This window comes from Physeter macrocephalus, chromosome 19, assembly GCF_002837175.3.
Source record: "Physeter macrocephalus isolate SW-GA chromosome 19, ASM283717v5, whole genome shotgun sequence".
Lineage (NCBI taxonomy): Eukaryota > Metazoa > Chordata > Mammalia > Artiodactyla > Physeteridae > Physeter > Physeter macrocephalus.
Genome location: NC_041232.1, coordinates 5197332 through 5222836, shown reverse-complemented (window position 1 = coordinate 5222836; position 25505 = coordinate 5197332). Strand labels below are relative to the sequence as shown.

At 45.5% G+C, this 25505-nt stretch overlaps 1 protein-coding gene across 7 annotated transcripts in view; it reads left to right on the top strand.

Moving 5' to 3' along the window:
- LOC102986899 (kremen protein 1) overlaps positions 1 to 25505 on the top strand; it is a 158584-nt gene that overhangs the window by 75536 nt on the left and 57543 nt on the right. For 6 of the 7 annotated variants that reach the window (XR_008615923.1, XM_055080387.1, XM_055080391.1 and 3 more), the window contains one exon: positions 24895 to 25019. Coding sequence is in view for 6 of the 7 variants with exons in the window: in XM_055080387.1 (XP_054936362.1) it covers positions 24895 to 25019 (125 nt within the window). In the remaining variant the exon portion in view is untranslated. Of the gene's footprint in view, positions 1 to 21707; positions 21757 to 24894; positions 25020 to 25505 lie in introns of all 7 variants that reach the window. The other variant, XM_055080390.1, reaches the window with a different exon arrangement.

The window sequence follows — 25505 nt, the reverse complement described above, 5'->3', positions numbered from 1 at the left end:
GCCCGAGGACCAGACTCCCTGCTAAACTCGACACACTTCATATTATTTCATTTGATCCTCCCAGCCACCCAGTAGGGTGGGTATGGTTATATTCACATTTCACAGATGAGGAAATTGAGTCTCAGAGAAGTAAAGGCTGCTTTATTTTTTTTTTAGTCTCATTTAATCCTGGCTGGTTAGGTCCTCCTCTTCAGATGATAGGTGTCCCTTGCCCGAGGTCATCGACCTGGTGAGTGGTGGCAGAGCTGGGACTGAAACCCAGGGCTTTGCAACTTCAAAGTCACCTCCGGCCATCCCTGTCCATTTGTGTTCACTAACACAAATGACGGTTATCACCTTTCAGACTTCCAGAAGCAGTGCCGAACTCAAAGGAGCTACCTGTGGGAGCTGAGTACACAGACAAGCTCGCCCCTTGGGGGTACCCAGAGGGAGTGAGAGGGGCAGCTGTCAGCCCCCAGGTCCCGAAGCCCATCATGAGAGGCTGGGGGATCTCAAAGGATCATCCTCCTCCATCTTTCCAATGGGGAAACTGAGGCTCAGAAGGCAGAATTCATGCCCAAGTTGCCACTATGACTTTGCCTCCACAGTCTGTGCCCTTTCCACGGCTGCATGGAGCTTCCTGAAAAAAAACTGAAGGTGGTGGCAAGCACTGGACTGGGAAGATGGGGAGAAAGCTGATCTGGCGTGTTCCCTGGGCCCTCGGTTTAGATGGAGGGCATCACCCAGTTGCTAAGGGTGTTTCTTCCTTTATGCAAAGTCAGCCGTGGACTGCTTCCATCTTTAGCTCCAGCATCTTGTGGATTCAAGGCACCCTTAGTGTCACAAACAGGCAGGGTGGGGAGTGAGTGGGCAGAGGGTCTCCAGGAGATTTTAGGGGCAGGACCCAGGGGTATACTCCTTCACTGTACTTCACTTCCTCCCACATCCCATTGGCTGTAACCAGTCACATGGGCTGGGCTAGATACAAGGACTTCTGGGAAATATAGTCCTCCTGCAGGGGAGGCGGTGTGGGAAATGAAATTGGTGAATCCACAGCACTGTCTCTGCCATGACTATTCAAAATCTCACAGTTGTGTCAGGGCCTGAAATGCCTCAAGATCTGAGGGAGGTCCAGTGTGAGTGCTGTTCAGCATAGCATGTAGGAGGAGCAAGTGGGTGAGGCTGGAGAACTGGGCTGGCCCAGCTTGAGAAACACCAGTGGAAAAGTAGCAGGGAGAGAGGATACTGATTTGCAACCAAGCCTCACGTGGCTCAAGTCCCTGACATCAATTCAGCCACGGCAGGAGAGGGACACGATGGTGCCAGACACATATATACAATGGAATATTACTCAGCCATAAAAAGAAACGAAACTGAGTTATTTGTAGTGAGGTGGATAGACCTAGAGACAGTCATACAGAGTGAAGTAAGTCAGAAAAAGAAAAATAAATACCATATGCTAACACATATATATGGAATCTAAAAACAACAACAACTACAAAAAAACTGGTTCTGAAGAACCTAGGGGCAGGACAGGAATAAAGACAGACGTAGAGAATGGACTTGAGGACACGGGGAGGGGGAAGGGTAAGCTGGGACAAAGTGAGAGAGTGGCATGAACTTAAATATACTACCAAATGTAAAATAGATAGCTAGTGGGAAGCAGCCGCATAGCACAGGGAGATCAGCTCGGTGCTTTGTGACCACCTAGAGGGGTGGGATAGGGAAGGTGGGAGGGAGATGCAAGAGGGAGGGGATATGGGGATATATGTATATGTATAGCTGATTCACTTTGTTATACAGCAGAAACTAACCATTGTAAAGCAATTATACTCCAATAAAGATGTTAAAAAAAAAAAAAAAAAAGGTGCCAGAGCAAGAGGCAGATGAATGTTAAGGGAAACCCAATAGCCCTAAAGATGTCCAGAGGAGGCCACACCAGCCAAGAGTCCTGGCCAGCTTTCCAGAAAAGAAGAGGATGCAAGGGGGAGCTGGAAAATGAAAATAAAGAACAGAGGAGAAAAGCAAACACAGGGCACCGGGGAGTTCTAAGACAACAGGGGCTGGTGCCAGCAGGGCCCGTGTCACACAAAGGCTACCTCTGTGGTGACACAGGGCCACACGTTCAGAAGGATCCCGTGCTCGGCTCTGCTGTCACCATCTTGAAATTCTTAATAATTGTCAAAGAAGGGGCCCCACGTTTTCACTGTGCATTGGGCCCCACAAATTATGCAGCCAGCCCTATGTCTAGCGGTATTGGCATGATGACCCTGCCTCCAGGGCAGGGGTGCTGCTGACAGAGGCTGCTTTCCAGCCTGATGGGATAGCAAGGCAACAGGATATAGATGTAGAGGAAGATGGGGAGTGGGGGCTGGTCAGCTCAGGTGTGTCTTGTTCCTTAGTGTTCTCAGGTATAAATATTTAGGAGGGACTGGTTTCAGATTCCGCTTGCTCAGGGAGCCAGATTGGGAGGAAACAGGTACTTGCCGGTGAGAGATTTTTTTAAAAATTGAGAATGATGAGCTCTGTAAGAGATGGGATGTTGAGAATGACAGATGATAGATGAAGTCCAGGTGCCCAAATGGGGAAATGGGGACATTGGATTAAAGTGAGAGGGAAGGGCGTTAGCCTAGGAGACTTGAGGTTCATCCTAACTTTAGGAGCCTCTACCTTCATAGACAACGAGACATTCGAGGAGGCCTGCCTGTATGTTTTTTAAAACCAGTCCTGATGTTGGAGACATCACAAAGTCAGGAAATAGGTTAACTAGTCCAAAATGGAAATGGCTGTGGATGGTGGTGGTGGGGATCCTCTTCAAGTCAAAGACGGATTCAGACGCAGCTGGCAAACTGATGGGACCAGCCCTCCATTGCATTACCTAGAACAGCCCACAGCCTAAGGGGAGAAGGAACCTAGTACAGTGAGCTCAACCTAGATACAAAGCTTGATTCCAAAGGAGAGGAGTGATTAATAACCGCACCTTCCTATCATTTGTTGAGTACACGCAGTGCCAGACACTGTGCTGCACACATGTATGAGTTATACTCTGCTGTGTAACGTACCCCACAGTTTAGCAGCTTAAAACAATGAAAATGTATTATTGTCAGTTTCTCTGGGTCAGGATTCAGGAGCAGTTTAGCTGAGTGGTTTTGGTTTAGGGTCTCCCACAAGGTTATAATCAAGATGTCAGCCAGGGAGGCCGTCATCTGAGGGCTTGTCTGGGGCTGGAGGATCCATGTCCAGGATGGTGCAGTCATGCAGCTGGCAAGACGGTCCTGGCCCCCTCAGTTCCTTGCCTCTTAAACCTCTGCATGGTACTTCTTAAGCATCCTCAAGACATGGTAGCTGGCTACTGGAGCATGTGATGCAAGAGAGAGGAGGATGGAAGCCTCAATGTCTTTTATGATGTAGCCTCAGAAATCACACTTGGTCATTTCTGCAGTGTCCTGCTGGTACAGAGATCAGACCTATTCGGTGTGGGAGGCAACTACACAAGGGTATGAATACCAGGAGGTGAGGATCATTGGTGGCCACTGTGGGGGCTGCCTACTATAGCATGTTGCTTGCATTATCTCATTTAATCATGACAACAGAGTTGGTAATAATATTTTCCCCTACTTGGAGGAAGAAAGTTTGTTCAATATCAAAGAACTAATAGCAGAGCTGGGATTTGAACCCAGCTGTCCCTTGGATATGTCTGAGCTCTATGGTGAGCAGGGATGATGTAAGCGAGGACTGACAGAAATGCTCACAAACCCTGGACTCCAAGCAGGAAGATGTTGCATTTCTGTCCTTTGGAGAGTCCCAAGTAGGAATGGCATCTTCTCCCCGACTCTCCCACAGGCCATTGGGAGCTTTTTTTTTTTTTAAGCAAATCTATTTTTTTTTTTTTTTTTTTGTGGTATGTGGGCCTCCCTCCGCTGCGGCCTCTCCATCGGCAGGCGGACGCGCAACCACTGCGCCACCAGGGAAGCCCCGCAAATCTATTTTTAAAAAAATTTATTTATTTATTTATTTATTTTTGGGTGTGTTGGGTCCTCGTTTCTGCGTGAGGGCTTTCTCTAGTTGCAGCGAGCGGGGGCCATTCTTCATTGCGGTGCGCGGGCCTTCTCACTGTCGCGGCCTCTCTTGTTGCGGAGCACAGGCTCCAGACACGCAGACTCAGTAGTTGTGGCTCATGGGCCTAGTTGCTCCGCGGCATGTGGGATCTTCTCAGACCAGGGCTCGAACCCGTGTCCCCTGCATTGGCAGGCAGATTCTCAACCACTACACCACCAGGGAAGCCCCATGGGGAGCTTTGGCCCCGGGAGGGCACCAGTGAATAAGAGGTGGAGAAAGGGGCTGCATCTCTCCAACCCCTCCTCACTTCTCCCCAAGAGAGGGGGCTGCTACTTCGAATGAGTCTGATTCCAGAACAGTGACTGAGCAGAGTTTACTAGTCACTGTTAGAAGATCCTTCACATACACATACACTACACACATGCACACACACACTGTCTGTCCATACACACATATCACATGCATGCACACAACCACACGTGCACAAGCATGCCCACACTGTCATACAAATGTGCTTATCATGCAGGTGCACATGTGACACACACACATGCACACACACCACACACTCTTCTCTTAGGCTTTCTGCCTCTAAGTGACCACGTGGTTCATTTTTTTCCATAAATATTTATTGAGCACCTACTTATGCCTGGCATGGTGCTGGGTACAAAGGATACAGTGGCATTAAAAATAGGTGTGGTCTCTCCTAGCTAATGCAATAAGACAAGAGAAGGAAATTAAAGGTATAAAGAGAGGGAAGGAAGAAATAAAACTGTCTTTGTTCACAGATGACATGATCATCCATATAGAAAATCTGAAAGAATCAGTAAAAAAAACCTCCCAGAACTAATTAGTGATTATAGCAAAGTTGCAGGATACAAGATTAATATACAAAAGTTAATTAGTTTCCTATATACTAGCAATGCACAAGTGGCATTTGAAATTAGAGAAATAGTACTGTTTACATGAGTACCTCCGAAATGGAATACTTAGGTATAAATCTACGAAATCTATATGAAGAAAACTCTGATGAAAGATATCAAAGAATAACTAAATAAATGGAGAGATATTTCATGTTCATGAATGGAAGGACTCAATATTGTCAAGATGTCAGTTCTTCCCAACTTGATCTATAGATCCAATGCAAGTGCAATTGAAGTCTCAGCAAGTTATTTTTGGATATTGAAAAACTGACTCTAAAGTTTATACGGAAATGCAAAAGACCCAGAATAGGCAACATGATATTGAAGGAGAAGAACAAAGTTGGAGGAATGACACTACCTGATGTCAAAACTTACTGTACATTTACGGTAATCAAGACAGTGTGGTATCAGTGAAAGAACAGACAAATCAATCAGTGGAACAGAATAGAGAACCCAGAAAAACATCCCCATAAATATAGTCAACTTATCTTTAACAAAGAAACAAAGGCAATATAATGGAGCAAAGATAGTCTTTTCAGCAGATGGTATTGGAACAACTGGACATCCACATGTAAAAAAAAAAAAAAAAAAAAATCTAACCACAGACCTTACACCCCTAACAAAACTTAACTTGAAATGAATCACAGACATAAATGTAAAATGTGAAACTATAAAACTTCTAGACGATAGTAAAGGAGAAAACCTAGATGACCTTGTGTATGGTGATGACTTTTTTAGATACAACACCAAAGGCCTGATCCATGAAAGAAATCATTGATAAGCTGGACTTCATTAAAATGTAGAACTTCTGCTCTGCAAAGACATATCAGGAGAATGAGAAGACAAGCCACACACTGGGGGAAAATATTTGCAAAAGACACATCTGACAAAGACTGTTATCCAAAATATATTTACAAAGAACTCTTAAAACAACAATAAGAAAATAAATGACCTGATTTTTAAAATGGGCCAAAGACCTTAACATACATCTCACCAAAAAAGATATACAGATGACAAATAGCATGTGAAAATATGCTCCATGTCATATGTCATCAGGGAAATGCAAATTAAAACAACAATTAGATACCACTACACACCTATTAGAATGAACCAAATCTAGAATACTGACAACACCAAATGCTGGTGAGGAGCAATAGGAACTCTCATTCATTGCTGGTGGGAATGCAAAATGGTACAGCCACTTTGGAAGACAGTTTGGTGGTTTCTTACAAAACTAAACATACTCTTACTATATGATCCTGCAGTCATGCTCCTTGGTATTTACCAAAAGGAACTGAAAACATGTCCACATAAAAACCTGCACTCAAATGAGTATGGCAGCTTTATTCATAACTGCCAAAACTTGGAAGAAACCAAAATGTCCTTCAGGAGGTGAATGTATAAATAAACTGTGCTACATCCAGGCAATGGAATATTATTCAGCACTGAAAAGGAATAATCCATCAAGCCATGAAAAGATGTGGAGGAAACTTAAAAGTGTTTTACTACGTGAAAGAAGCCAATCTGAAAAGGCTACATACTGTATGATGCCAACTATATGACATTCTGGAAAAGGCAAAACTATGGAGACAGCAAAAAGATCCAGCAAAAAGACAGCAGGGGTTAGTGGGGAGGGAGGGATGAGTAGGCAGAGCACAGAAGATGGTGAAAATACTCTGTATGATACTTTGATTGTGGATACATGTCATTATACATTTGCCAAAGCCCATAGAATGTACAACACCAAGAGTGAACTGTAGTGTGAACTTTGGACTTTGGGTGATAATGACATGTCACTGTACGTTCATCGACTGTAACAGATGTCCCACAACCATCTGACTTGCTTGAGGCAGGTCACAACTTTCTTACCTCATCTGGGACCCCCGGAGGTCCCACTGTGTTCTCTCAGTGAAACAGCACACAGCAAGCCACAAACGCCAGAGCAGACAGAAGGAGGGCTGCCCCAAAGGAATCCAGCCCTGGTCGCAATATGTTTTATCATCTGGACAAGCACATAAAGCCTTGTGTGGCTTGCTCAGGATCAATGGCCATAATCATTTAATGGCAAAGCGGGACTTGTCACTTGGTGACATCAAAGGCCCCCAAGACCAGTGTGGGCTCCTCTGAGACTGTTCCAGAACCAAGTTGTATATCATTTTTATGTTTGTCAATGGTGTGTATATTTGGTGTGTATATTTCATTGGGCAACCTTACGGGAAGCAGGATTTGGGCACCCCGGACCTCCCGTCCGGACACCAGCCCTGAGGACCACAGTCCCACCATGACTTCAGCCACAGGCTTTTGGCACCAGTGGGCAGCCTGGGCACTCAGCAGAAGACAAGGGTAGTAGGTGATAACAGGTGGAGTGTGCATCTGGTGGGCAGGCCCATGCATGCATGTAAGAGAGCCTGGAGGCCCTCAGACAGCACGTTGAGACTTTGAGGGAGGCTGACCACCCCATCTGTGGCCCAGGCCTGCCTAATTTACCTCTGGTTACAGGTGCTTTCCTATATGCCAGGACCAAGTAATTTAAGTCACAATCTGGAATGTTTGTCTGTCAGATCTGGAGGTCGTGCTCTGTCCAAGTGCAGGCACCCCCTGTAGCATCCTCAGCAGGTGGCCCTTTACCCCTGCGTTCACCTTCCTGCGGCAGGAAGCTTGTACCTCTGCAGGCAGCCGCTCCTACACTTGACAGGTGTGACTCTTACCTGTCCGGCCCTTGGACTCTTGTTGGCCCAGAAACATGGGCCTTGTCCCAACCTTTCTCTCAATCCCATCTACTGCCCTTTATCCCTTTGCCACTGCTGAGGTCAAGCCATAACCACCCCTTGCTGGGTGACAGCAGTAGTATCCTTGGTGGTCTTCCCCCTTCCATCCATTCTCCACCCTCCCACAGGGGAGCCCTCCTGAACCCAGGGCTGACCAGCTCCTTCCTGCCTAAACCCTTCCATAACCGAACACCAGCCCTAAGAACCCCAGTGCTCCCAGGATAACGGGGCTTCCTGGGCTTTTATGATCTGGCTTCAACTGACCTCTCTAACCTTATTAAGAAGAAGAAGAAGAAAAAGAAGAAGGTGATGATGATTGCCAACACTTAGCACCTACTGAGCTCCAGGCACTGTTTAAATGCCCCAAACTGCCCTGGTGACACGTTGGTTTTGGCTCAATGAGACCCATTTCCAACTTCTGACCTTTAGAATGTTAAGAGAATGAATTAGTGTTATTTTAAGCCACACAAAGTTTGTGGTAATTTGTTACAGCAGTCATAGAAAACTAATACTCCTATTAGAAATTTAAATTGAGAACTTAAAAAATCTATTAATTTGTTTAAAAATAACAGTAAGTATATTTTTTGTTAGCATAAAAATATTTTTATTTTAAAGTAACTATATTTTTAAAAACATTAGTGAGAAGATGGCTTTTTAAAAAATATTTTTATAAATCTTTTCATGTCTGGCTCCACAGATGATAGCTGGATTCCCATGTCTGCTCTTGCATTCTGTCTGTTGTGATGTATTGTTTTGGTTGAAAATATGAAGAAAATTCAACCTCATAGAGATAGGAAGGTGGAAAAAAAAGAGGAGCATTTCAATAGCTTTTTCAGACAACAATGGCTATTCTTCTTTGATATAAACTAAAACACAAAATTGGCAGTTTTTCAAAGGTTAGGTGCAGTGTGGAATCTGAAACCCTATCAATGGTCTTTATTATGACGGCGGCCTTTGAATGATTCTGGCCTTGATGCCCCTTTGCTACACAGAGGAGCTGACAGTCGCCTTGCTGGGGAGCCCAGGAAAATGCTGAAGGTGACTCAGCCCTAGTAGGAGCTGGGCCAGGGAAAGGACAGAGGTGACAATGGGGTGGAAGTGGCAGAGCAGTTCAGGACAGTGGCATTGGACACAGCCAGCTGAGACCTTTAGAGGCTGCCAATGATAAGCTGACACTGCCCCGTCCCCTCCCCATAGCCAATTACAACTCAAACAAAACTAACCATAAGCTCCAAACCTTCGTGCATGTTGGAATTAAAATAGCTTCTTTCTAAATCTTCTGCTGTCTTCTAGCCAGATTCTGGCTAAGTTTGTCAAAGCCCATCTCTGCTAATTGCTCTGGTCCTTGGGTATCCAGCCTGCTGGGAGTTAAGACAAGCTGAGTATGAGTGCAGGTCCTGCTCTGCACCAGGCCTGTGGCCCTCGGTGTCCTCCTCTGTACAGCAGACATCTTAACACCTGTCCACCAGGGTTGTGAGGACCCTGAGATGAGGCTTGTGAGGCATTTTAGCCAGCGCCTGGTGAGTGCAAGCTCAAGTTTGCTGTTATTATTGCAGGAATGCAGGTGACCTTCCAGGTGCCTCCAACTGGCTCCTGCAGCCCAGATCTTTCAGCCAGTGCCCAGGGCTTAGTGAGGTCGGCTGAACTGCCCACTCTCTCCACAGCTCCATAACCTAGGGTTTCCCTGGATGCCTCAGGGCTGGGGATGGAGGTGTTGATGAAAATAATCAACAATCTATAATAGGAATAGCAAAGAGTTTTATTTGAGCCAAACTAAGGACTATAGCCAGGAAGACAGCCTCTCAGATAACTCTGAGAAACTGCTCCATAGAAGCATGGTTTTCAGCACAGTTTTATGTCTTGTCAGAACAAAGAACATCAAACAAGTCAGGGATACATTCCTTCAAGTTTAAAAAACAAAAAGCAAAAAAACAGATCAGCATGTACACATCAGGTCAGTATGGCCTTGGCACCTGGGAAGGGACTCTTAGCATCAGAGGAGTGCCACCCCAGGAAGGAAGGCATTTAATCTTTATTTTTAACATGGGCATTCTTTACTTCTGGTCAAAGCACCCTTTTTTTTAATTAAAGCAGATGTACAATGTATGTTTAATAGGCCACGTTGGCCCAGAAACATGGGCCTTGTCCCAACCTTTCTCTCAATCCCATCTACTGCCCTTTATCCCTTTGCCACTGCTGAGGTCAAGCCATAACCACCCCTTGCTGGGTGACAGCAGTAGTATCCTTGGTGGTCTTCCCCCTTCCATCCATTCTCCACCCTCCCACAGGGGAGCCCTCCTGAACCCAGGGCTGACCAGCTCCTTCCTGCCTAAACCCTTCCATAACCGAACACCAGCCCTAAGAACCCCAGTGCTCCCAGGATAACGGGGCTTCCTGGGCTTTTATGATCTGGCTTCAACTGACCTCTCTAACCTTATTAAGAAGAAGAAGAAGAAAAAGAAGAAGGTGATGATGATTGCCAACACTTAGCACCTACTGAGCTCCAGGCACTGTTTAAATGCCCCAAACTGCCCTGGTGACACGTTGGTTTTGGCTCAATGAGACCCATTTCCAACTTCTGACCTTTAGAATGTTAAGAGAATGAATTAGTGTTATTTTAAGCCACACAAAGTTTGTGGTAATTTGTTACAGCAGTCATAGAAAACTAATACTCCTATTAGAAATTTAAATTGAGAACTTAAAAAATCTATTAATTTGTTTAAAAATAACAGTAAGTATATTTTTTGTTAGCATAAAAATATTTTTATTTTAAAGTAACTATATTTTTAAAAACATTAGTGAGAAGATGGCTTTTTAAAAAATATTTTTATAAATCTTTTCATGTCTGGCTCCACAGATGATAGCTGGATTCCCATGTCTGCTCTTGCATTCTGTCTGTTGTGATGTATTGTTTTGGTTGAAAATATGAAGAAAATTCAACCTCATAGAGATAGGAAGGTGGAAAAAAAAGAGGAGCATTTCAATAGCTTTTTCAGACAACAATGGCTATTCTTCTTTGATATAAACTAAAACACAAAATTGGCAGTTTTTCAAAGGTTAGGTGCAGTGTGGAATCTGAAACCCTATCAATGGTCTTTATTATGACGGCGGCCTTTGAATGATTCTGGCCTTGATGCCCCTTTGCTACACAGAGGAGCTGACAGTCGCCTTGCTGGGGAGCCCAGGAAAATGCTGAAGGTGACTCAGCCCTAGTAGGAGCTGGGCCAGGGAAAGGACAGAGGTGACAATGGGGTGGAAGTGGCAGAGCAGTTCAGGACAGTGGCATTGGACACAGCCAGCTGAGACCTTTAGAGGCTGCCAATGATAAGCTGACACTGCCCCGTCCCCTCCCCATAGCCAATTACAACTCAAACAAAACTAACCATAAGCTCCAAACCTTCGTGCATGTTGGAATTAAAATAGCTTCTTTCTAAATCTTCTGCTGTCTTCTAGCCAGATTCTGGCTAAGTTTGTCAAAGCCCATCTCTGCTAATTGCTCTGGTCCTTGGGTATCCAGCCTGCTGGGAGTTAAGACAAGCTGAGTATGAGTGCAGGTCCTGCTCTGCACCAGGCCTGTGGCCCTCGGTGTCCTCCTCTGTACAGCAGACATCTTAACACCTGTCCACCAGGGTTGTGAGGACCCTGAGATGAGGCTTGTGAGGCATTTTAGCCAGCGCCTGGTGAGTGCAAGCTCAAGTTTGCTGTTATTGCAGGAATGCAGGTGACCTTCCAGGTGCCTCCAACTGGCTCCTGCAGCCCAGATCTTTCAGCCAGTGCCCAGGGCTTAGTGAGGTCGGCTGAACTGCCCACTCTCTCCACAGCTCCATAACCTAGGGTTTCCCTGGATGCCTCAGGGCTGGGGATGGAGGTGTTGATGAAAATAATCAACAATCTATAATAGGAATAGCAAAGAGTTTTATTTGAGCCAAACTAAGGACTATAGCCAGGAAGACAGCCTCTCAGATAACTCTGAGAAACTGCTCCATAGAAGCATGGTTTTCAGCACAGTTTTATGTCTTGTCAGAACAAAGAACATCAAACAAGTCAGGGATACATTCCTTCAAGTTTAAAAAACAAAAAGCAAAAAAACAGATCAGCATGTACACATCAGGTCAGTATGGCCTTGGCACCTGGGAAGGGACTCTTAGCATCAGAGGAGTGCCACCCCAGGAAGGAAGGCATTTAATCTTTATTTTTAACATGGGCATTCTTTACTTCTGGTCAAAGCACCCTTTTTTTTAATCAAAGCAGATGTACAATGTATGTTTAATAGGCCACAAACGGGCTGTACTAGTTAGCATAAAATTCAAGTTAACTCATGTATAAGCCAGAATGCTTCCCCAGATCTCAATACGCGAACATTTCTTTTATCAGAGGAATACAAGGAAATGTCTCAAACACAAGCAACTTTTCCATTTCCTCTTCCCGCAGAGCCCAGAACCACTGCAGCTGCTTCCAGAAGGATAGGATCTGGGAGGCCAGGGGGAGGAGGGGAGCAGGTCAAGGAGGCAGCACACTTGTCCCACAAACTTGAAGCTTGTGGTGGACACTCTGAGGGGGACTGTCCAGATCCCCCTTCCAGGCCGGGGCACCCAGAGCTCATCCCAGTAGCCCAGAGCTTGTCCCAGCAGCCCGCCCCAGGAAGCGGGAACACATGGCTGGATGTCCTCCTTGTCCTCCCTTGGGGGACCTGGTCCACCTTCAGTGGCTCACTTTACACAAGTCCAAAGGTCCATACCAGCAACAGAGTCCCAGTGGCAGGCCAGCTCCCCCTTCCCAAGCCTGCCTTCCTGAGAACAAGCCCTTATAACCTGCTCTCAGATCTGGGGTCTCTGAGTTGCCCTCGGGGAGCCTGCCAAGGGGCCTGGGTCCTGCTGGGTGGTCCAGGTGAGCCCCTCACCCTTCCCAGTCTCAAGACCTCCTGCAAAGGACTGGAGGAGCCTCTAGTTAGGAAGGGAATGTGCAGCCAGTGGCACATATGTCACACCTCCCTCCTTAGCAGACCCCTCCCCACCCCACCTGAGTCAGAGGCTGAGTCAGAGAAGAGGAGGGAAGTCTCCTTGAAACCTCCCAAGCGTGCGGGGGAGAGGGGAGGGATGGAGACAGAGATGGGGATGGGACCTCCTGCCCTTTCTGCAGACTTTGGGGACAATCGGCAGAGTGCTGGTTTATTCTATCCAGCCTTTGCATCTTAAGGGAAACAGAACCCTAACCTTCCCTGGTGGTGGAATGCCACCCTCAGCTGCAGACTTGCGGGAGGGGGTCTCTGAGGCATGGTGGTTTTGCCCGAAGGGGCAGTTCTGCCCCTGGCACAGGGAGGTGGACAGGGGAGCCAGGGCAGCCCCATGGATCTCTACTGAACTAAAAGGGAAGGTCAGAAGGGAGATGGGTCAGACTACCCTTGGTTTCCAAGGGTTGGCCATAAAAGGCATTGCAGTGCCTGCCTTCCTCTCTCTTGGATCACTTGCTCTGGGGAAAGCCAGCCGCCATATTGTGAGGACACTGAAGCAGCCCCATGGGAGGCCTGTGTGATGAGGAACTGAGACTTCCAGCCAAGAGCCATGTGAGCAAGCCATCTTGGAAGTGGGTCTTTCAGCTCCAGTCAAGTCTTCAGGTGATGGTAGCCTTAGCCAATATCTTGACCTCAGTCTCATGAATGACCTGAGCCAGAACGGCTCAGCTAAGCTGCTCCTGAACTCTTGACCCACAAGAGCAACAGATAACTAATAAAGAGTTCCTCAGAATTTGGAGGATCTAGGTGTGGAGGAAACAGGTTCTGCTCCAACCTTTGTTGGTGGTTGGATTCTTCAGCCCTCAGATCCTCGGGCTGTGGCCTCTTAGCTCTGCCAGGAACCAAAAAGATCTGCACCCAGATCTGCAGGCTGGCTGAGGGTATGCCTGGGCCACCTCCCTCAATGTGTAGAAAAGCTTGTTGTGTGTGTGATGAGGGGATGAGGGGTGATGATTAATTTGCTAGGGCTACCATAACAAAATACCACAAACTAGATGGTTTAAATAACAGAAATGTATTTTCTCATAGTCCTGAAGGCTGAAAGTCCAAGATCAGAGTGCTGGCAGGTTTGGTTTCTCCTGAGACCCCTATCCTTGGCTTGCAGATGGCCACCCTCTTTCTGCCTCTTCACATAGTTGCCCCTGTGTGCATGTGCATCCCTGGTACCTCTTTGTGTATCCAAATTTCCTCTTCTCAAAAGGACTCCAGTCATATCAGATTCGGGTCTACCCTAATGACCTTCTTTTAACTTAATTACCTCTTTAAAGACCTTAGGTCCAAATGTGGTTACTTTTTGAGATACTGGGAGTTAGGACATCAGCATATAAGTTTGGGGGTGGGCACGGTTCACCTGATACAGGTGCTGAGAGCTTAGTTTCGTCTGAGCCAAGGGGCTGCTGGCAGTGGGGAGGAGCGTAAAAGAACTGGGTGTGGGAACAGGACCCATGATCTGAGGAGGAAGAGTGAGGCTCAGGGTAGGCTGCCTGCCACAGATAACTTTCTGGGAAATAGAGGAGCCAGGACCCAAACATATAGTGCCTGTACCCCACATGAGTGGACACAGAATCCAGTGGGGGGTCTCTCTGTGGCCAGAGTTCCATTGGTAGGCCCAGTGGCCACATCAAGGCCTGGGGCCTTGATGAGGGTGGAAATTGGAACTTGGGTATCAGCCCAGCCCAGCAGAGGGGACCTGTGAAGGAGATAGCCAGGGAGGCAGCCATGAGGGCCACAATGCAGACAGGCCCAGGGCCAAGATGACATTGAACCTGCACCTTCCTCCCGGACCTCTTCTTGCCAGAACCAGGTGTTTACCCACAGACCCTGGACAGACCATCTCTGTACAGCCTCAGCCTTCGCTGTGACTGAGAAATATTCCTGCAGTTTCTGCAACAACCCTTGACCTTCTCCTTCACTGCCTGGACTCATTCAGGGTTTTTCCACGTTCTTTTCAACTTAATTGACATTATACAACTTCCTACCCCAAAATTGCAGAATGCACATGAAACGTTTACCAAGATAGACCATATTCTGGGCTATAAAACAGACCTCAGTGAATTTTAAAGGATTGGAATGAACTTTCACCTTAAGAAACTAAAAGGCAAGAAGAAAAAGGAGAAGAGCAGAAGGAGGAGATGAAGAAGTGGGGGTGGGGGAGGAGGAGGAGGAGATTAGTGAGACCCCAAGTAAGTAGAAGAAAGGCATAAAAATCAACATGGAAATCAAACAAATGGAAAACAGAAAAATAATAGAGAAAATCACTGGGAAAAAAAAAACTGGTTCTCTGAGAGCAATAAAATTGATTTAACCTCCAGCCAGATTGGCCAATAAAAAAAGAAAGAAGACACACTACAGAAGTGACATCACTATAGATTTTATAGATATTTAAAAAACAAAAAGGGAATATTTTGAACAACTTTGTGACAAAATTTTTGGCAATTTAGATGAAATAGACAAATTCCTTGAAAAGACATGATTTACCAAAGATCATTCAAGAACCAAGAAATACCCTGAATACCTCTTTATCTATTAAAGACTTTGAATTTATAGTTAAAAACCTTCCTACAAACAAAACTTGAGGCCTAAATGGCTTCACTGGGCCCACAAATCCCCCCAATATTTAAGGAAGAAATAATACCAATTCCATACAAACTTTCAGAAAATTGAACAGGAAGAAATATTTCCCAATTCATTCTATGAGGCCATTAATTCAACTGATACCAAAACCAGACAGTAGTATTTTAAGAATAGAAAAATTACAATATCACTCATGAACATAGAAACAAAAATTCTTACCAAAATGTTGGCAAATTGAATCCAATAGTATACAGCAAATTCTCTTGTTTTTTGTCTATCTGGGGATGTCTTTATTTCACCTTCAGCTTTGAAAGATAGTTTTTGCTGGATATAAGATTCTTGGCTGGCAGTTTTCCTTTCAGCACTTTGCCTCCATTGTTTCTTTCTCTTTTTAAAAAAAAATAAATTTATTTATTTATTTATCTATCTATTTATTTTTGGCTGTGTTTGGTCTTTGTTGCTGCATGCAGGCTTTCTCCAGTTGTGGCAAGTGGGGGCTACTCTTTGTTGTGGTGCTCATGCTTCTCATTGCGGTGGCTTCTCTTGTTGCAGAGCACAGGCTCTAGGCATGCAGGCTTCAGTAGTTGTGGCACGCGGGTTCAGTAGTTGTGGCTCACAGGCTCCAGAGTGCAGGCTCAGTAGTCGTGGCACACGGGCTTAGTTGCTCCGCAGCATGTGGGATCTTCCCAGACCAGGGCTCAAATCAGTGTCCCCTCCACTGGCAGGCGGATTCTTTTATATTTTTAATAAATTTATTTACTTTATTTATTTATTTTTGGCTGCGTTGGGTCTTTGTTGCTGCGCACAGACTATCTCTAGCTGTGGTGAGCGAGGGCTACTCTGGTGTGGTGCATGGGCTTCTCATTGCAGTGGCTTCTCTTGTTGCAGAGCACAGGTTCTAGGCGCATGGGCTTCAGTAGTTGTGGTGCACAGGCTCAGTAGTTGTGGCACATGGGCTTAGTAGCTCCGCAGCATGTGGGATCTTCCCAGACCAGGGCTCGAACCCATGTCCCCTGCATTGGCAAGTGGATTCTTAACCACTGCGCCACAAGGGAAGCCCTGCCTCCATTGTTGCTGATGAGAAGTCAGCTACTAGTCTTATTGAAGTCCTCTTGTATGTGATGACATACTTTTCTTTTGATGCTTTCAAGAATTTCTTTTTGTCCTTGAACTTTTCTTTTATTATGATGTGTTTGGATGTGGATCTGTTTGCATTTTTCCTACTTGGAGTTCATTAAGCTTCTTGGATATGTAGACTAACGTTTTCATCAAATTTGAGGAGTTTTCAGCCATTATTTCTTCAAATAGTTTTTCTTCCCCCTTTTCTCTCTCCTCTCCTCTGGTGCTCCCATTATACATGTGTTGGTGCACGTAATGCTGTATCACATTTCTCTAACTCTCTGTTCATTTTTCTGCATTCTTTTCTCTCTCCATTCTTCAGATTGTATAATCTCTGTCAGTCTATCCTCGTTTGCTGATTCTTTCTGATCTGAAATGGGTGGGGGAGGGAGGGAATGGGCCATGTCTCAAATGCTACAGACTCTTGCTGTTCTGAGATTTACTAGATTTTCTTGAATACATGTTTCTTTGTTTGCTGTATGCCCTTAAGGCAATTTCCAGAGACTTTAGTGTGTTTTTTGTTTGTTTGTTTTACAAATAATTGTTATCAATTATAGTTGTTTATCTGGGGAGAGGGAGCCACAGAGTTCCTCACACCATTATTCCATAAGCCATCTCTGAATATATGACATGTAAAAAGAGTAATACATCACAACCAAGTGAGATTTCTCTAAAGAATGTAAAGTTGCTTTAATATTGGAAAATCAATCAGTATGATTCACTGTATTAATAGACTGAAAAATAAAAACTGTAAGAACATCTCAATAAATGCAGAAAAACATGCATTCCTGTTAAAAAAAAACTTAAAGCAAACCAGGAATAGAAGGGAAATTCCTTACCTAATAAAGGACATCTACACAAAAAACACCAAACAACAACAAAAATCCTACAGCTAACATCATCTTTAATGACGGAAGACTGAATACTTTCCCCTAAGATCATGAACAAGACAGGCCTGTCTACTCTCACCACTTCTATCCAGCATTGTACGAGAGGTTCTAGCCAATATAATCTGGCAAGAAAAAGAAATAAAAGGCATCTGTATTTGAGAGAAAGGGGGAAAACTGCCTTTATTTGCAAATAACATGTATGTCTACATTGAAAATCTGATGGAATTTACAAAAAAGCTATGAGAACAAGTAAGTGAGTATAATAAGGATGAAAGATACAAGATCAACATACAAAAATCAGTAGTATTGGGCTTCCCTGGTGGCGCAGTGGTTGAGAATCCGCCTGCCAATGCAGGGGACACGGGTTCGTGCCCCGGTCCGGGAAGATCCCACATGCCACGGAGCGGCTGGGCCCGTGAGCCATGGCCACTGAGCCTGTGCGTCCGGACCCTGTGCTCCGCAATGGGAGAGGCCACAACAGTGAGAGGCCCACGTACCACAAAACAAAAACAAAAACAAAAACAAAAACAAACAAACAAAAAAAATCAGTAGTATTACTAGCAACAAACAATTAGAAATTAAAAAAAAATTATTTACAATAGTACAAAAATATGAAATACTTAGGGATAAATACAACAGAAAGTATGAAGCATTGTACAGAACATTGTTCCGAGAAATTTAAAAGGTCTAAATAAGTGGAAAAGTATGCCATGTTTGTGGATCGAAAGACTTAATATTGTCAAACATGTCAATTCTCCCTAAATCAATCTACAGATTCAACATAATCCTAATCGAAATCCCAGCAGGGCTTTTGGTAGACATTGACAAGCTGATTCTAAAATTTATATGGAAATGCAAGGGACTTAGAATAGTCCTTTCAACAACTTTTAAAAAGAACAAAGTTGGAGGACTTAAATAAATGACTTCAAGATATTATAAAGCTACAGCAATGAAGACAATGTGGCATTGGTATAAAAATAGACAAGTGATTTAATGGAACAGAACAAAGAATCCAGAAATAGGCTCGTGTATGTATATGGTCAATTTACTTTCAACAAAGGTGCAAAGGCAATTTCATAGAGAAAGTGTAGTATTGATATTTTCAACAAATGGTGCTAAAACAATGATAGTGTGCTGAACTTCCACCCCCAAGATATGTCCACATCCTAATTCCCAGAACCTCTGAATGTTACCTTATTTGGGAAAATGGTCTTTGCAGATGTAATTACATTAAGGATCATGAAATGAGATCATCCTGGATTATCTGAGTGGGCCCTAAATCCAATGGCAAGTATGTTTATAAGAGACACCCAGAGGAGAGACATACAAGGAGAAGGTGGTATGAAGTCAGAGGCAGAGATGGGAGTGATGTGACCAAGGAATTCCAGGCAGCCACCAGAAGCTACAAGATATGAGGAAGAGATGTTCTCACAGAGGCCCCGAGGGAGCACGGCCCTGCCAACATCTTGCTTTCAGACTTCTGAACTCCAAAACTGTTAGAGAGTTGTTTTAAGCCACCAAGTATGTGGTAATTTGTCATGGCATCCTCAAGAAACTAATGTAGACATCCATATGCAATTTTTTTAAAAAAAGAATTTTGATCCACACCTTGCACTGTATATAAAAATTAACTCAAAAATAGATCATAGGGCTTCCCTGGTGGCGCAGTGGTTGAGAGTCCGCCTGCCGATGCGGGGGACATGGGTTCGTGCCCCGGTCCGGGAAGATCCCACATGCCGCGGAGCGGGTGGGCCCGTGAGCCATGGCCGCTGGGCCTGCGCGTCCGGAGCCTGTGCTCCACAACGGGAGAGGCCACAGCAGTCAGAGGCCCGCGTACCGCAAAAAAAAAAAAAAAAAAAAAAGATCATAAACCTAAATGTAAAACCTAAAACTATAAAACTTCTAGAAGAAAAGATAGGAAAAGAAAATCTTTGCAACCTTAGGTTAGGCAAAGATTTTTTATTTATATGCTCCTGCATATCCAACACCAAACCTGAACTCGGGCTCCGAGTGGCCACTCAGCAAACGTGTGTGTGGGACGAATGAGGCCATTCCCTGTACAGGCCCGGGATGCTCAGGCCACAGAGCCAGCATTGAATCTCCTGGGGATTCAAGTCAGCCACGTTCCACCCAGCAGGAAAAATTCAGAGCTGACATTAATTCGGACCCCACATACATGATTCTTACTGAGTGAGGCATTGAGACAATCTCGCCCTTTGTCAGAACTGTGGGAGTCTTACTTACACGTAGAGAGAAGCCAGTCTAAAATCAGTCGCTTTTTGAAACCATCAACTCAAGAAATTAAGGATTCTGTCAGCGTGCCCTGAATTTCTGAGCCCAGCAATTAATTCCTTCTAGATTAAAGGATTGTTGTGTTTCTGATACATTATTATGCGGAGTGGGCTTGCTGTGAATTTTAAAACTTTAACTAGAATCCTCATTAACTGGGACCTTTTATCTGTGTGCAACTTCTAGAAGAGGCCAGTGGCTAGAAAGTGAGCTGACACATCCAAAAAGAAAAGAAAGCATCCAAGGGGGCGTCCCAATGCACATTCAGCCCGGGCAGCTGTCCTCTCTCCTAACGGTAACAGGGCCATTTCCTCATAAGGCACCAGGCCCAGGCTGGACATTGTACATCACCCCACGAATCCTCGCCCGCCCTGTCAGGTGAACACAGTTGTTATTATCTCCAGTTTACAAATGAGACTGTGTCTGGTGAAGGGAGGTGAGGACCCTTGCTCAGGCCCATGGTGGCCCAAGTCTGTCTAACCTCCAGGCTCCATGCTTGGTCCCATTTTCCACTGCATCCCCTACTACCTGGACAGTGAAGATCGCTGTGCAGAGGGATGACCCCAAGGCCTTTCGAGTCCACCATTCACCTAAGAACCATTCCATTGTGGAATGGTACCCAGGGCCATTTACATGCTGGGAGGGAGCCATGGAAATGCAGCTGTGTATGAGGCGGAGGGTGACCCAGAGGCCAGGGTCTCCATCCCATGTCTGGAAACCTCGGGATTCTTTCAGGCAGGGTCCAGCCTGGCTGCACTTACGGCAGAACCTGAACTCAGATGCAGCCCTTGAGGGGAGATCTCCAGGGCCTTGGTCAGACTCTGGCTGAGCCACCCCACATTAACCTGGATCCCCTCAGTATTTTAGTCAATCCTCGTTTTTAGTTCACACGGGTTCATATACATAATGTGTGTGCACCCAGCCATCTCCTCACCCTACCCCAGCCCCCGGCAGGCTGGGAACCAGTGCCCACCTCCCCTCAGTCCAGTGCGGGTGCCTGGAATCCTGGGGTCTCCTCCTAGAAACTTTAGAAACTCACAAGGGAGTGGGTCAGGAGCTCCAGCCCCCCCTAATAAAATGCTCCCTTCCAGCTCCCCAGACGAGAGGTTGGGAGACAGGCAGCCCCGAGAGCAGACCCATCCCAGAGCCTCCTTCCTCTGGGCCCACGGCACCTACCTAGAGCAGAGGGGCTGCTCAGCACCTCCTGCCAAGGTGGCTGGAGCTCACCACCGCACAAAGCCGCTCACAATATTCTTCTTGTGAAAAATAAAATCTAAAGGAAATTCCGATACATGCTGCAACATGGATAAACGTTGAGGACATTATGCTGAGTGAAATTAGCCAGTCACAAAAAGACAAATACTGTATGATTCCACTTATATGAGGTCCCTAGAACAGCCAAATTCGTAGAGACAGAAAGTAGAGTGGTGGTTGCCAGGGGCAGGAAGGGAGGAGGGATGGGGAGTTAAGTGTTTAATGAGGATGGGGTTTCAGTTTTGCAAGATGAAAAGAGCTCTGGAGATGGATGGTGCTGACAGTTGCACAACAAATATGAATGTACTTAATGCCACTGAACCATACACTTAAAAATGGTTAAAAAGGTAAATTTAAATGATGTATATTTTACCACAATTTTTTTAGTAAATTTATGTATTTTATTTATTTATTGTTTCTGGCTGCATTGGGTCTTCGTTGTTGCACGTGGGCTTTTCTCTGGTTGAGGCGAGTGAGGGCTACTCTTTGTTGCAGTTCCCGGGCTTCTCATTGCGGTAGCTTCTTTTGTTGCGGAGCACAGGCTCTAGGCGCACAGGCTTCAGTAGTTGTGGCACATGGGCTCAGTAGTTGTGGCACGTGGACTCAGTAGTTGTGGCTCGTGGGCTCTAGAGCGCAGGCTCAGTAGTTGTAGTGCACAGGCTTAGTTGCTCCATGGCATGTGGGATCTTCCTGGACCAGGGATCGAACCCGTGTCCCATGAAAAGTTAAAAAAAATATCTAAAATTTCCCTTCATCAAGCATCCTGCTATTCCCATTCTCCCACTGAATGCTGGCAGCAACATTTGGAAGTAACTTCTACTATTATTCTCATTTAATAGGTAAGAAAACAGAGACGAGGGAGGTGACATGAGTGGCCTGAGTTCACCCAGCAAGTAAGTGTAGAGCCAGGGCTTGACCCAGGGCCAGACTGCAGGACCTGCTGTCTCCCACCAGGAGCCCTGACCACAAAGGGAGCCATCGCTCCCTGATTACTTGCTACAGCTCTGCTCTGATTCCCCTGCCAGGGGCTGCAGGCAGGATCCAGATGGTGGTTCCCCTGCTGACCAGGATGGGGCCGAATTGGAAAACCCCTCCTCCAGTTGGAGTAAAAGGCAATGCCTGGGAATTCGGGCAGGAGAGGAGGTGTGAGGGGAGGTTATTTCTACCTCCTAAAAATCTTCGGATCTGGTGACTTCTCTCCATCCCCACGTGCCTGCCTGTATCTGTGTCCTGGGGCTGCTGTAGCAAATGACCATAGACTTGGTGGCTTAAAACAACAGAAGTTTATTCTCTCACACTTCTGGAAGCCGGAAGTCAAGATGTCAGCAGGGCTCCCTCTGAAGCCTCTAGAGGGGGATCCTTCCCTGCCACGTGCAGCTTCTGGTGGCTCCAGGCATTCCTTGTCTTGTGGCTGCATCCCTCTCTGATCTCTGCCTCTGTCTCCACATGGCCTCCTCTTCTCTGTCTCTCCTCCAGTGTCCTTTATAAGGACATTTGTCCTTGGATTTAGGGCTCACCCAGGTAATCCAGGACGATGTCACCTCAAAATCGTTAATTACATCTGCAGAGAGTCTTTTCCAAATAAGGACACATTCACAGCTGCCAGGACATGGACATATGTTTTGGGGGTCACCATTCAACCCCTTCTTATAGTCCCAGCTGCCATCATCCAAGCTGGGCCACTGCAACTACCCCGTCTCCCAGCCTCCAGGGCGCACAGCCAGAGGAATATTTCAGAAGCAGAGACCAGACCCCAGGCCCTTCCAACTTAAAGCCTCACAGGCTCCCAGAGCCTCAGGAAGCGCCCTCGGCCGGGCCCTGCTGACGTCTTAGGCCTTGGGTCTCCCTGCTCCCCTCCCCGCACCCTGTTCCCACCACACTGACCTGCCCTTGGTTCCTGCAAAGGGTCCACGCGTGCTCTTGCCTTCAGGTGTCCCCCGTGTGGTTACCGCCGCTCCCTCTGCCTGGGACTCTTCCCGTGGGCTTCACCTGGATGACTTTTGCTCGTCTACCAAGTATGTTTAGAGAGATTCTCCTGCACTCCCCTTGACAAGTGAATCAGGGGCCTGAGTTCCCACAGCCTGTCCCCGTCACGAGTCGTCCCAGGGGGTTATAAGGTGGGTTCACCTGTCTTTGCTCTCCGGACCACGAGCTCGGCCGGAGCAGGGCCCACCTCACCCACATCCATCCTGCTCACTGCAGAATGGCCGCCACCCACTGCAGGGCACAGCTGGCGTCCTGCAGTGTGTCTGGGGGAGTGTGGGGGTCAGACATGGCTGGACCTTTCCTCCCACCTCCCACCCCTGCCCATCTTCCTTCCTCAGAGTCTAGGGAAACACTTTTTTCCCACCTTGAATATCTTAAGTTCTGTTTGAATGTATGTATGTGTGTTTTCTATATAATAGCTTTATTGAGATATAATTTACATACCGTACAATTCACCCAAACTGTACAAGTCGATAGTTTTCAGTGTATTCAGAACTGTGCAAGCATCACTACAATCAACTTTAGAACATTTTCATTATCCCAAAAAGAAATCCCATACATATGAGCAGTCACGACCCATTTCCCTATGACTGCACCCCTTCCCCAGCCCCAGCCTCAGGCAACCACTAATCTCTCTGTCTCCATGGAGTTCCCTATTCTGGACATTTCATACCAATAGAATCTTACAGTACGTGGCCTTTTGTGTCTGGCTTCTTTCACTTAGCATAATGTTTTCGAGATTCAGCCACGTTGTAGCATGTGTCAGCGCTGCATTCCTTTTTATTGCCTGAATAATATTCGGTTATATGGATAGACCACTATCCATTCATCAGCTGATGGACATTTGGGTTGTTTCCACTTTGGGGCTATGATGAATAGTGATGCTGTGAACCTTTGTGTGCAAGTTTCTGTGTGGATATATGTTTTCATTTCTCTTGGGTCTATACCTAAGTGTGGTGAATGTGTTTGTCTTAATTAAAAATAATTTATATTTTAAATTACAAATGCAAAACACGAGAAATCACCAAAGCCACAAATTAGAAACAAGAAAATACAGACACATCCATAATCCCTACAAACAAAGATATCTGGTGTCCTGCCCTGGAAACATCCCTTTGCTCTTGTTTACTTATATGGATCGTGAACGGGAGGCCATGTATGTGGAAACTGACAACTTCTGGCCCTTGCATTCAGCTTCCTCTGATCTCTCGTGTGACTATCAATAAAGAACCATTCAGCGCAGATTAGAAATGAAACCAGTTTTAACTTCAAAGGACAAACACCTAAGAGTTTAGCTAACAGCTAAGAAAGAAGGAGGATTTTCAGCTGTCTGGAGGTGGGGGAAAGATTTTCAATGGGGCTGGAACTTCTCATTCTTTGGCCAGAAAAAAAAAAAAAAAAAAAAAAAAGCACTAAAATGAAGGGAAGCCCAAACCCCAAACAAAAATCTAGGGAATTGGGCTTCCCTGGTGGCGCAGTGGTTGCGCGTCCGCCTGCCGATGCATCCCTTTGCTCTTGTTTACTTATATGGATCGTGAACGGGAGGCCATGTATGTGGAAACTGACAACTTCTGGCCCTTGCATTCAGCTTCCTCTGATCTCTCGTGTGACTATCAATAAAGAACCATTCAGCGCAGATTAGAAATGAAACCAGTTTTAACTTCAAAGGACAAACACCTAAGAGTTTAGCTAACAGCTAAGAAAGAAGGAGGATTTTCAGCTGTCTGGAGGTGGGGGAAAGATTTTCAATGGGGCTGGAACTTCCTCATTCTTTGGCCAGAAAAAAAAAAAAAAAAGCACTAAAATGAAGGGAAGCCCAAACCCCAAACAAAAATCTAGGGAATCATTACATCAAGATAGATGGATTACAAGTGACTTATTTTCTTTTTGAAAAAATTTAATGATATTATTTTATTATAATGTTTTACCACTAAAAAGTTTCTAAGAAGGCTTTGAGGGATTACTGATGAAAAAGAGTGATTTTATAAAACCCAGCAATTCTTAAGGAGAGTGCGGCCAAAAAGGCCTTTTTTGTTCTTTTATAGTTTCTTCCAAGAGCGGGCTCACTGAGACAGAGGCCGAGTGAGCAGACAGCCGCAGACTTCAGGGAAACTGTGAACATCTCACCTCCAAGAATGAGAGTTGCCTGTGAGCACATAGGAAAAAGCAGGTAAGAAAAGGCATTAAAGGTGTCTCTCTTTAAAACAATTGTGGGGAAAAAATGGAAATTCTTAACCATTCATGACTGGTAAGAAAGGCTGAAACTTCATGTTTGCTTTCTTAAATATCTTGCTGCAAACCTTTTCCCAAACTATATGTTCGTTATTACAAAAATAATTCTTATAAGCATCCCTTCTTAAACAGAGATTAGTAATTCTAATATTCATGATCAAGTGTTTTAAAGATTTCCACTTATTCTAAAAAGTATCATTAAACAGAAACACATTCTTGTCTACTCAGAAGCACAGTCTAGAGGCGGCTGGATGCCTGGCACAGAAGCTGCTGGTTTCCACTCCTTCACCCGGGGTAGACATTGCTAAGTGATCACAGCACTCTTTTCCACCAAACTAAAGACTGTCTCTGTATCCCTATCTATTCTTCTCAAAAGGTAACTTGTAGGAGTGAATCAGGGGGGAAAAAACAAAACAAAACAAAA